Source organism: Lampris incognitus, chromosome 11 (genome assembly GCF_029633865.1).
Source record: "Lampris incognitus isolate fLamInc1 chromosome 11, fLamInc1.hap2, whole genome shotgun sequence".
NCBI lineage: Eukaryota > Metazoa > Chordata > Actinopteri > Lampriformes > Lampridae > Lampris > Lampris incognitus.
The window spans coordinates 9,466,874-9,480,206 of record NC_079221.1 but is presented as its reverse complement, the minus strand read 5'-3'; the positions used below and the strand labels follow the sequence as shown (position 1 = coordinate 9,480,206).

At 46.2% G+C, this 13,333-nt stretch overlaps 1 protein-coding gene across 1 annotated transcript; it reads right to left on the bottom strand.

Moving 5' to 3' along the window:
- abhd13 (abhydrolase domain containing 13) lies at positions 1-5,726 on the bottom strand. The gene is made up of 2 exons (XM_056289989.1): positions 5,552-5,726; positions 1-2,774 (listed from the first exon to the last, which is right to left on the bottom strand). Exon 2 carries the CDS (start codon positions 2,735-2,737, stop codon positions 1,682-1,684), a length of 1,056 nt encoding a protein of 351 aa, XP_056145964.1. The 5' UTR covers positions 2,738-2,774; positions 5,552-5,726; the 3' UTR covers positions 1-1,681.
- Positions 5,727-13,333: the final 7,607 nt, after the last annotated feature.

Genomic DNA, 13,333 nt, shown 5'->3' with positions numbered 1-13,333 from the left:
CTTGACTCTATGTATTTGGTATTGTACAAATAGATGAAATCCAGTGAGCTGCTGTTGAAAAAGAAACAAAAACAAAACCCAAGTTTCCACAACTAAATAAAGCAAACGAAGAAAAAGGGAGAGAAAAAGGACAATGTATACATTATTTCTCGTAAAGCACACTGGTTGATTAATATGCACACTGTACATTCATGTACTAGCTTGTCGAACAGAAACAGATTTGGTCTTTTGTTGTTTGTTGGATTTTTGATTAGCATACAATATCAAATATGGCTGATGTAAGCAAATCTCTGTCGAGTCTGTTTGAATGGCTTTGATACCACTGCAGTGCATTGTACTGCATTTAGGGAACGAGAGCAGGAAGAGGACATTGTTTTGTTCCTCTTGCTTGGCTTCGTTCCCTGGAAGACACGCAGGAAAGGTTAATTAGCTCGTTTAAAGCCCTCCAAGAGAGTAAAGCCATTTCACCACATGAGCACGGGGTGAGGCGAGAACCTCGCCTCCTCGACTTAACAATTACAACGCCGATGGCCATAGATAAGGAATATTCCCTAGTTTCAGGTGAAAAAAAAACAGCTCAGATTCAAATCCTCAAATACAGACATGTGGTGAAAATGCACAGTGCCCAAAACATTTAGGGCTGACAGTAATTTCAGCCCAAAACAAGAGTGAAGATGAGCTAGTTGGCCAGTTGTGTTTGGTAAGTGGATCGGCAGAACATCTTATCTTTATTCTTCCAGTAAAACAGCTCGAATTAAATCTGAAACCCATAATTTAATCAATCAATGAAGTTGCATTTTTATGATGTGGGGATGTGCGTCAAACAACCTTAATCCCACTTATCATTTTATCGAAGATAGCACTTCCTTTGTCTGACTTAAAATTGATTTAACAGCACATTCTCCAACCAAACTACGCTGTTTTCATAGCCAAAAATTCTGGAAGTCCAATAACACTTGCTAGGAGGTAAAACAGGAATCAATCTACTGTGATGACAAGCCAAGCCAGCTCTTGCAAGCACTCAAGTACGCATCCCACTCACTAACCCTATAAACACACACACCAACAAAACATCTGATGCTCCGTTAACGTCACCTGAAACACTCAATCTTGAACATGACAGTGCATTTTGCTTGGGGGGGGGGGGGGAAACAAAACAAAACAACAACACCTTTAATCATGGTTTGGTTTCAAACATATTAGATAAAACACGTGCTGAATTTCAAATTTCATTAGCAACATCTTATCAGTGAAATACTGCAGGTCCTCATTTCTTTGTTACAGGTGAAAATGTTATTGTAGTTCAATTGCTTTCGATATAACGTCTACATCGGCTGTCTTGCAGTATGAGCACGTGTTTTTGCATCATTCATAAAAGGCCATAAATAGATGCATTCATAGCTGTAACACTAAAGGACATACAAAGGCAATGTCATCCTCTCCCTGCCACACAGCCTCCAAAAAAATCAAATTAAACCAGTCCTTTTTTTTTTCTTTCAATATGATACTTTTACAGACAAGTAAAAAAGTGAATAAAAAACCCCCAAAGAAAAAACAGAAAAAAGCACAAAAGTGTACATTCTGTCCAAAAATCTCTTAAGTTAATACAACTAATGGTAGCCTTCCATAAGCCTTCAGTCCCTGCATCCCATAATCTACTCAAGTCTTTTCTCGACTTGTTTTAGATGATGGTGACACTGGCAGAGGATTGGGCACTCTCCTCTCGAGCATGGCTCTTTAGCAGGTCTTTAATAAACTGCTCCAGGGCAGCGAAGTAGCCCTGGCACTGCCAGGTGTCGTTGTGTGTCCCCTCTGGGAAGATTGCCAGGCGTTTAGTCCGTGCGGGCGACAGCTCATAGAGTTGTTTCATCATTACTGGGGGGATGAGCTGGTCCGAAAGACCCGACACAAATAGAGAGGGCATGCGACACTGTACCACCTGCCGGTAGGACAGAAACTGGTTCCTGTAGCACCATAGAGGCAGAAGGCGCATGGGCATAAAGGAGAAGAGTGTGGCTGCCATGTGGGGGATGCTGAGAAAGGTGTTTTCTACAATAATGGCTGCTACGCGATGGGGGTTGACTGAGGCCAGACGCACAGCCACAGCACCCCCTAATGAGCGGCCAAATAGCACCACCTTGGTCTTGTCCAGGTCAGGCCGGGTCATGACATAGTCCAGTGTAGCCTCAGCATCCAAGTATAGCCCATGCTCACTTGGCTCTCCCTCGCTCTTCCCATAGCCACGATAGTCCACCAGCACCACATTGGCTTTCAGATTGACCAGCATTAGCAGTGCATTGGGTACTCTGTGCCCAATATTGCCTGCATTACCATGGAAATAAAGGATGGTGGGCGGGGCAGAGGAGGGGGGGCCGGTTTGATTTCCAGGGGTAACCCCCGGAGGGGTGTCTCCTCCAGTGTAGCGGAGCAGAATAAGGTTGAGTTTCACACCATCCTTGGTGCGAATGTACACATTCTCATGTGGAATCCCTGTTGGCATGGGAACATAGAGGCGAGAGGAGGAGGGCTGGTCTGGAAAGTAGAGGAGCACATCCTGGAACTTGTAAAGGATGCCAGCAACAGAGGCTAAGATAAGAGCCAGGAGAAAGAATCCTCCATAGAGATGGAAGGTAAGGATAAGGGCCAGGAGGGAGATGCGACAGGCACCCCAGGACCAGGAGGCTAGAGTCAGGACACAACGCTCCACTGCCCCCCACAGCCTCCAGGGCTTCTCCATGGCTACAGACCGAAGGCTGGATCACACCACACACACTCTGAGAAGGGAGATGACAGATAATATACATGTAGAAGAGAGAGGGGGAGAGTGATGGAGGATGGTGAATGATTCATCACAAGAAACAGGATATTTGGCTTTCATCAGTGCCAAGAGCGATGAAAACATTTGGTAAAAGAGAATGAATTAATTAATGATATAAATTATTTTTGTGGAAGGCAATCCCACTTCATCAAAAAGATGTTCTTAACAGACATTAACAGTCATTACAGTAGTATACCAACAAGTTTTCTTATATATTAAGATGACCCTAAGGTGAGAGCTTTTTAAATTAACCTTTTAGGAAATTCATACTATCACAAGCATCAAAAAAGCTGGTACACCTGTATATATATATATATAATTTAATGTCTGGCTAAGATTGGAAAATGTACATGTACCACAAATAACTTAGAAATGATGTCAACATTAACAGCTTGAAAACTCTTGCTTTGGCTGTGCAAAATCTCATATCCCGTCTTACAGGATAAGCAAGTATATCTATGTTGTTATGCAACGTATCTCAATGTAATCTTGTGAGAGGGAAGTCCCCGACATTGTGAAAAGAGCATCAGCATTTCTTTTGACAGCAACATATTGCAAACATCCTCATTGATTCATAAACCAATCTCTATGAAATATTTTAAGTTTTTTTTTTTTACTTCCTGCAAACCTAAAAGGCCTCTACTGCCTTGGGTTTGGGCTGTGCGATATGACCAAAATCTCATATCCCGATATAGGTAATTTCATATGCCGATAACGATACACATCACAATATAGCACATTTTCCGTAAATTCAACTAATAGTTTCTGGTCCATGCCCCCCCCCCCAGTGTCTGTACACGCTGCATGTGTGTAGGGGCAGCCCCGCCCTCGCTGAACCACAGAGAACAGAGGAGAGTAGAGCAACCATAAATGACAGTAAGACGCAGTGGAAACTGTCACACCGAGCTGAAATGAAACGAGTTTCACATAATTCAGGGGAATAACGTAAATAAACAAACTCTACTGCGTTTTGATGTTATTTATGTTCATGTTAGTTTTTCGTCTCCTCTGCTCTCTGTTTTACCATGGCAGGGGCTCAGCGGAGCGGAGGAGAGTTGATGACAACTACACTAGTTACGTCACTATAAGTGTGAGTAAAAAGCCAATAAGAGTAATTTATTAATTAATCCACGGAAAAGATGGACAGACTGCTACTACTACTACTCAGCTGTAGTAGTAGTAGGGAGTCAGCTGCTCCCGTTAGGGGTCGCCACAGCGGATCATCCGTTTCCATCTCTTCCTGTCCTCTGTATCTTCCTCTGTCACACCAGCCACCTGCATGTCCTCTCTCACCACATCCATAACCCTCCTCTTTGGCCTTCCTCTTTTTCTCTCCCCTGGCAGCTCCATATTCAGCATCCTTCTCCCAATATACCCAGCATCTCTCCTCCACACATGTCCAAACCATCTCAATCTTGCCTCTCTTGCTTTGTCTCCAAACCGTCCAACCTGAGCTGTCCCTCTAATATACTCGTTCCTAATCCTGTCCTTTGTCACTCCCAATGAAAATCTTAACATCTTCAACTCTGCCACCTTCAGCTCCACCTCCTGTCTTTTCATCAGTGCCACTGTCTCCAAACCATACAACATAGCTGGTCTCACAACCATCTTGTAAAGCTTCCCTTTCACTCTTGCTGTTACAAAGCACTCCTGACATTCCTCTCCACCCTGCCTGCACTCTCTTCTTTAACTCTCTTCTGCACGCCCTGTTACTTTGGACTGTAAATGACGAAGAAATACTGCCATAAAGAGTGTGACTTGCGACAATGAACTAAACGATAAGAGCATGATATGAACCGATAGATGGTTTGTTTTATCGTCACATGATCTCATCATATCGCCCAGCCCTGCATCAGATTAAGGTTCTCTACCTATATAGTCTTTACACTATTTGACTTGAAAGCACTCTCTATATCTCTGTTTTGCCAGCCTTTAACTTAAGTTGGCCCATTCATTAATGGGACGCGTTGAGCTAAATATTGCAAAAATGAAACATGACTGATCTGCGACTTAAGAGGGCTAGTTTTTGACTAAGTGGCCGTTACGACCAGTAGCAAGCAATAAATGTTGGTTATACGCAGAGCACTGTCTTTATTACACGTTAGATAAGATACAGGATTAGAAAAAAAAACAGGCTTACATGATAATGTTACATAACGACAACGGCATTAGATGTAAAGTTTAACAGATCACGAGAACAGTCTCAAAGGTAGCATTTGTTAATTAGCAGAACGGGCAATGTTTGACAGATAACGAGAAAAGGCTGACATGCAATGCTTGACAGACGAGTGGAGTTGAGATATAATACTCCGCTAATAATGAGAACAGGGTGACATGTCATGTTCGATAGCACTAATGAGAATAGGCTTACCTGTAATGTTAGACAAATAACCACCCTGACCCCACCCACAGGGAACTGTTTGCTCAGTTAACGACAGCTACTGCTAGCATGCAAAGCGCAGGGGCGCTTCACCACGCGTACCAATAAATAGTACATTTCTACTTGGAGAATAGAGAATGGATTAGTATTTTTGTGATTATTTGACGTAAAAGAAACTGTGTGAGACGCCACCAGCGCCAGAAACCAAGCTGAACACACCTACGGTTAACGTCAGCAGCGTTACACTTACAGGCTAGCTACACCGGCTACTGAGCTAGCCGAAGCCTAGCTCGCTAGCAATGTCAGCTTTGAATTATGTTAGCCGGCTATCTGTCAGACAGCCTCCGACTTACCCCTCTCTCATTTTAGCGGTTTAATTAAAACGCCAAAAATAGTTGGACACGCCGCAGGGTCGCTATCGTGCAGGTCCGCAGGAGCCTCCAATTTACATCGAGTACAAACTGAGTGACGTGCGACCAAATTAAGCAGCGGGTGACTGACAGCGAAAACCGGTGAAGCTAGCCACCAATTGGCTAGCATCCTCGGTGTAGCGCTTTAAAAGTTCCCTGCGGAACTCGACCCGGAAAACTGCGTTCTGCTCATACAGCGTACCGGACGGGAATCGCGTCCCCATCGCGGATCTTCCAACTTTCTTTTTTTTTTTTAACTGCGTATTTGAAAACAAGTTGGCGGAGTCGGCAAATATCGGAAAAATTCCCATAAATTCGTACAAGAGGTTTTACACTTCCTCGAGGGGAGATAAACGTTTTATTTGATAGAAAAAAACGTCTCCCCGCCTGCCGCCCAATGACTGCTGGGATAGGCTGCAGCATCCCCGCGGCCCCGAGAGCAGGATAAGCGGTTTGGATGATAATGGATGGATGGATGGATGGATGGATGGATGGATAGATAGATAGATAGATAGATAGATAGATGGATGGATGGACGGATGGGTGGATGGACGGATGGGTGGATGGGCGGGTGGATGGACGGATGGATGGATGGATGGGAAAAAAGAAATGTGATAAATTGCAATGGAAACGTCTTCTCCTAGTAAAAATGAATAAAATAGCATATGATTTAACGTGGAATTGAAATAGAATAGAGTACAATAGAATGTATTCATATGATCAACGGTTTCTTAAACTGCGTTTGAAAATACATTGGCTATGAATTGCTTTTGACAATTTGCAGTCAGCTACATTTATCTGTTTATTTTGCTAGTTTTGTGTGTGTGTGTGTGTGTGTGTGTGTGTACCACATATAGTGTCTTTGGTTCTTCATCTGTTAAGATACTGTTTTTATACCGCACGCTTGAATGCTGCCACACACAAAAAAATGTGACTTGCAATGAAACATTTTCAGCATGTATAATGTTGTGCTACCGGTATCACACGACATTAATATTACAATAGCCTGATGTAGTGCATGGGAGCCGAAGGCAAACCGCTTACTGTACGTGCATTTCTTTTATTGTCCAGCAGATGGTGCTCTAAACATTGAGGAGTCATTTCCCTAAGACTCGCCAAGTGAGGGTTCATTTAGGAGAGCACTCGCTCTTAAATTGCAGGGTTTTAAGAAACCATATCCGATTCCCCACTATGGGCATAATCACATCTTCACCCTAAGCCTTCTCGCTTTAGAAAAAGATGTTCACTTCTGCCAACTCCTGCCCACTTCGACACAAACATACACGTAACACACACTCGCACGCACACACACTCACACCTATGGAGGGAGAAACACAATCACTTGTTGAAGAAAAGGACTGCTAGAAATAAGTTATAAAATGCTACTTGATTGATTGATTGATTGATTGATTGATTGATTTAGTTCTATGTGTGTGAATAAGTGAATGTGTATACTGAAGACAGTCAAAATACAAGCCTTACAATAAATGTGACATTTGCAGTGGTTTCCACCATTGACATGTTGTGGAACAGATGTTCCGGTGACCTTGGTAGTGGAAAAAAAGATAGCTGGGCAAGAATAAAGAGTCAATGTCAACAGTGCGCATAACACTTCAGTTCACGTTTCGTAAGAACATCAACTCGACCTACAGTAGGTTCTGACAACTCCATTTCACACAAGTCACCTCAACAGAAAGAAAGAAAAAAAACAATGGTTATGAACTGGTGTTTTGGTCTAGTTGTACTACTACTCACTACATAAAACTGGCTATATTACCGTTTAAACGATGACCTACTTAAACCATACCACAGCAATGCGGGGAGGAAAAACAAAAATCAAGACAGAGTGGCAAAAGGTGTGTGATTAATATTGCATATTTTAAAATGTAGCTAGCAATAGGATGCTTTCCCAACCTCCCAGACTGCCTCTGTGGTATTGATGTGTTAACGTCTTGCTCCTTCCTACACAGTGAGTGTGACCTTGGAGGAGACAGATAGATTATGTGCAAACCAGCACATCTGTTGGCCACTCAGCTCTGTCTTTGAGCTCGGTTGATTTGATTTCTGGGGTGTTGATGTCAGCGCCGAGGACCTTTGGAGACGGCACTATAAGGTGATTGAACGTCAAATAAAAAGAAAGCAGACATGCAGACACTGAAATGGGCATTAAAACAGGTTGGGGTACTTTGCTGGTTTGGGGTACAGTGTTCTTTAAGGGGGAGGGTACACAAGTCCCACCACTTGACATACATGCAAATAGTAATTAGCAGGATATAGTATATGAACGTCAACGGCATGCACAGAATTGTCGACAAACTTTCACCTGCACCTACCAGCAAACAGGTGGCAAGTTTCAAGTTGTAGCTACGTACATAGCTATCATACATTATGAGGATGAGGATCCTCATCCTCATAATTGTGGACGTAACTTGATATGTACAACTTGATATTTTCCCCCCTTTTTGCTGGTAGGTGCAGGTCGAAAGTTTGTCGACAATTCTGTGCATGTCGTCCACATTTATCAATAGTAAATCTTGCAGGCATCGCGAAAAATATTCCGTTGTCAACAGCACACGCCAACAAACAGGAAACTGGTATGACCGCTGCAGTAAAACCGGAAGTCAGTGGACTACAGTTATGCACAGAGGCAGGAAGCCGGATGTGGGTATGTGTCCTGGCTGCTGCACTAGCGCCTCCTCTGATTGGCCGGGGCACCTGTTCAGGGGCGAGGGGAAAATGGGGGGGAATAGCGTGATCCTCCCACGCGCTACGCCCCCCCCTGGCGAAACTCCTCACTGTCAGGTGAAAAGAAGCGGCCGGCGGAAAAATATGCCACTGTCAATATTTAGCACACAACCAACAGGGAACAAGTATGACCGCTGCAGTAGAAACCGGAAGTCAGAGGATGCACAGAGTCGATTGTGTCTGTAGCGACGCCCGACCAAGCCGGAGGTAGTAACACGGGGATTCGAACTGGCGATCCCCGTGTCGGCAGGCAACGGAACAGACCGCTACGCTACCCGGATGTTGCATTAGCTGTATAAGCATGCCTGTTGGTGCTGATGACTTGTTGCAGTAGTGAGCCTGCAAAACAAAAACAAACAAAAAAAGAGAGAAAAAGATAAAAGTCCTGCACCTTTATCAGTTCACAGTTGTAGCTCTTTACCTGAACCGGCCTGACGACTTCACTACAGCGCCGCCTGCTGCACACAGGAAATGATATGCACAGTAAGAGTAAGAGTGCTTTTACTTTCCATGCATAACAACGATCTGTACGAACAAGTTATAGCAACGCAGACTGGATTGTTACAAAAACCCCTGCACTCCTGCTTTTTCTTTTGGATCAAAGATTACACAAGATACTCCCTCAACTGCGCTAGGGAATGAAAAGGGCGTGCTGAAGGGTTTTATTCTTTCCACTTGAATCTTAAGATTTTCCCCGAGATGTAAACATCAGTCAGCATTCAATCTAGACATCAGGCAGGAGTCACTGTCAAGTGAAGAAATTCCAGCATCGGCCATTAAAGGCACAATTAAGATTGAGGCTGCAGGTGTGTGGAAACAGAAAAAACAGTGTAGCGGCACACACACACACACACACACACACACACACACACACACACACACACACTTGTCTTTTTGGGTTATATGGGGAGCTGCATTTTGATGAATTCATCTTATAAGAAACTGACAGATGGCAAGTTCACTCTCCCTTACCTATGACTCAATTACCTTAGACACGTCAGTCCAAACACACACACACACACACACACACACACACACACACACACACACACACACACACACACACACCTGGCTGCACTACCCCCACCCCGCAACTCAATTACTTGAGATCTGGCAGTCTAAACAGCCGGAGGGTTCCAGTTCAATAACAGAAAGTCAGCCGCTATAGGGTGAAGAGTGGCCGCGATAGGCCAGGCGGAGGATATCATAGCATCGCACTTGTAATTCACCTCACACCACTCAACACACCCAGTGGCCTCCTTGGGAACACAGGACAACAAGAAGGGTTCTGCACCAGGGAGCACGAACCAACGACTCCCTCTGATCAAGCAGGAAATACATCCAGAGGAGGAAGGACTACTTTTAATCACCTTACTCACGCACACAACAGAAATCTGTGAGTTTTCACGCGTTCTTCCCTCCAAGAAGTCAGCTGTGCATGATAGCTCTCAGCTTTGTTGACGGCCTTGAGTGTGAAACCCATGCCCAGATAGCCAAGAACCTTTGGCCCACATCTGCAGTTACATCTTACGGCCCACAGTTGGCCGTGAATGACGGCGTTGACTCAGGGTGAGTGTGGCTGCCTTAACTCAGCCACAGGTCCAAGTATGTGGGCCTCTTCTGGCCCACACCGCATGTGCCTCAACTGAAGTCAAGCCTGGCTCATTAAATTTTGGGCCGCACCCACTGGCCGACATAGTCTGTGCTGTAACCCAAGTCAAGCCCGGTTCATTATATCTGGGCCATGTCTGGCCCACACAATAGTTGCCAGTGCTGTAACTGAGCTGTAAGTACCAAAAGTGCCCCAGATTAGGCCCAAATGTGTCTGCTATTTGGGATGGAGCAGTTTTTTGGGGTCCTGTGCCATGTTCGAGGCCACTTTTACTGTCAGCACCAAAGATAGACATGCCAGTGTAGTGGTCTATTCCGTTGCCTACCAACATGGGGGTCGCTGGTTCTAATCCTCGTGTTACCTCCGGCTTGGTCGGGTCTCCCTACAGACACAACTGGCCGTGTCTGTGGGTGGGAAGCCGTATGTGGGTATGCATCCTGGCCGCTGGTGCCTCCTCAGGTCTGTTCGGGAGGGGGGGGGGGACTCGGGGGACTAGCGTGATCCTCCCATGCGCTACAGCCCCCTGGTGAAACTCCTCACTGTCAGGTGAAAAGAAGCAGCTGATGACTCCACATGTATCGGAGCCGGAGGACACATGTGGTAGTCTGCAGCCCCCCCCCCCCCCGGATCGGCAGAGGGGGTGGAGCTGCAACCGGGGACGGCTCGGAAGAGCGGGGTAATTGGCCGGATACAACTGGGGAGAAAAAGGGTAGGGTGGGGTGGGGGGGAATCCAAAAGAGAAAAAGAAGATAGAGATGCCATCTTTTTTTTTTTTCGTGCATGCTATGTTTTGAAGCACTGGGATTCGAACCAACAGTCTTTGGCTTGGTGAATATCCCCGTGTCTTGTTACTTCACTGGCCCACCTGTTGGAGTTCTCGCCGCATGTTGGTGAACACCGCAGCTTAGCTTGTTTAGCATCATCACAGGCAGCACCTCTCTGATCTGCATGTCAATGCGCAGCGTGTTAGATGTGGCGTCCATGACGACAGTACAGTAAATATGTTGTCACCAAGGAGACAGAGCGCCGCTTTGAGTCGGAGAGAACGGCTCCGACCGACTCCTCGTTTTCCAGCCTGCTACAGCCCGTTTTCATCTGTCTTGCTCCACGTCTCCCTCACTTAGTGTCTCTCTCTCTCTCTCTCTCTCTCGCTCTCTCTCTCTGCTCACTTCTCTTTTCCCTTCTGGACAACCCCCTTTCAACAAACTGATACACACACACACACACACACACACACACACACACACACACACACGTGCACACACACACACACACACACACACACACACACACACACACGTGCGCACACACACACACACACACACACACACACGTGCACACACAGTGAAAAAACATAAATGTGAGAGAGAGAGACAGACAGAGACAGAGAGCAAGAGAGACAGAGAGTGAGAGACATAGACACAGAGAGAGAGCAAGAGATAGAGCAAGTGAGAGAGCAACATAGACAGAGAGCAAGAGAGAGAGTGACACAGAGAGAGTGAGAGAGTGAGAGACAGAGAGAGAGAGAGAGCAAGAGAGAGACAGAGAGACAGACAGAGAGACAGAGCGAGTGAGAGAGCGACATAGACAGAGAGAGAGCAAGAGAGAGAGAGTGAGAGACATAGACACAGAGAGAGTGAGAGAGTGAGAGACAGAGAGAGACAGACAGACAGAGAGACAGAGCGAGTGAGAGAGCGACATAGACAGAGAGAGAGACAGAGAGAGAGTGAGAGACATAGACACAGAGAGAGAGAGAGTGAGAGACATAGACACAGAGAGAGCGAGAGAGAGAGAGAGAGAGAGAGAGAGATTCTAACAGGACAAAGGTTACCTGTCAGAGCTCTTGTAAGTTTCTCATGTCCCCCGTCTCCTCTGATCAACAGGTTTGTCACAACATTGCAGGACGACGCCCCGATTAGCTGGCAGTCGCGTGCGGGTCGGTGTGGGGCTGCGGGCCTGCAGCAGGAGGCGCCACGCCACGTCCGCCAGGAGTAAATTGGCTGGAAATTGTTGATTGTCTTAGGCAGCAATTAGGAGCCCTCCTGTGGCGAAGAAGCAGACATTAACTAATAAAAGCTACATTTCCCTTGCAAACGAGCTCCTCTTCCACACCCATGGCGACATCCATCACTCTCCCGACCTGCAGGCACAAGTGTGCGTGTGCGTGTGCGTGTGCGTGATGGATTTTGATAAAGAACAGGGATCGATGGGAATGTGGTGGGCTTTAAGTAAAGGACGCTCCAAACTTTAAGTGACTTTAGCAGGCCTGACCATTTCTTCTAGATGCTGCCGCGGGTCTCTGTCATGGCACTGCTCTTTTTTATGTTAACAAGTTTTTTTGTTTTTTTTTTACAATGGCACCAACAAGGGGACCTCATTGTTCTGTGACTGGGACTGGATTTCGCTACGATAGCCGAAAAATTCATGGAGTGACCACTTATTTCTTAAATATAATGCCACAACGATATCGCCGGCACCTTTAGAATCCAGATGATGCCGCCTCACACCGCCATCCCAGACAGCCTCCGGATGTGGGCCACTTCAGGCAACAATGCGGCACTGGTGGCCTTCATCTGGCCCTGACAAACTGGATGTCAGCCTGAAGTGGCCCACATGTATAACAGCAAATATGGCCCAAATATCACAGAACAAATATGGCCCACCTTTGGCAAATATGTGGCACATGCGGCATTGCTATGGCTTGGTTCTGGCCCAGATCTGGCAAACAGGAGCGGACCGCCCCAGGTGCCATCATTCCACGCGGTTTGTGGGCCGGATGAAGTGTCGGGTGTGGGACGGGTCCGGGCCACAGCGGTTTTGCTACCTGGGATTGACCCCCTGGTCCTGCCCAACCTCGTCTGGCGGAGGAGACAGATATAAAGTAATTAGCACATTTGGCCACGAGGCCAGAAATGCAGATGAAAAGGGTTTCGAATAAATGACTTGTAGAGAAGGCTGTCTTTTGGCTCTCCAGACACTCCAAACAACCGCCGTAGCGGTGACATCACTTGCCAGAGCAGCTGAAACAAATACCTTTGAGTGGTTTCAAATTTCTGCGTCGCGTCCGACTGCTATTCCCCCCCCCCCTCCGTTGATTTTGAGTCACTAGGCGCTCACACATCACCAGCCTTTTCTTGTTTACTTCCTTGGGATTTGCTTCACCACCAGTACCACAGAGGGCACGTTCCCCGCGGTTGCTTCACCTTCATCACCACCCAACACGTTATCAAATTGAGCAGCCGTGGCCTAAAGGTTAGAGAAGCGGGCTTGTGACCAGAAGGTCGCCGGTTCGATCCCCGGACCAGCAGGAAAATGTGGATGGGGGGGTGTGAATGAACGGTGCTCTACCCTCCCTCGCTATCCACGGC

Bases quoted from the DNA above. Each gene is read 5' to 3' on its own strand.
- abhd13 (XM_056289989.1), bottom strand. From the start codon at position 2,737: ATGGAGAAGCCCTGGAGGCTGTGGGGGGCAGTGGAGCGTTGTGTCCTG.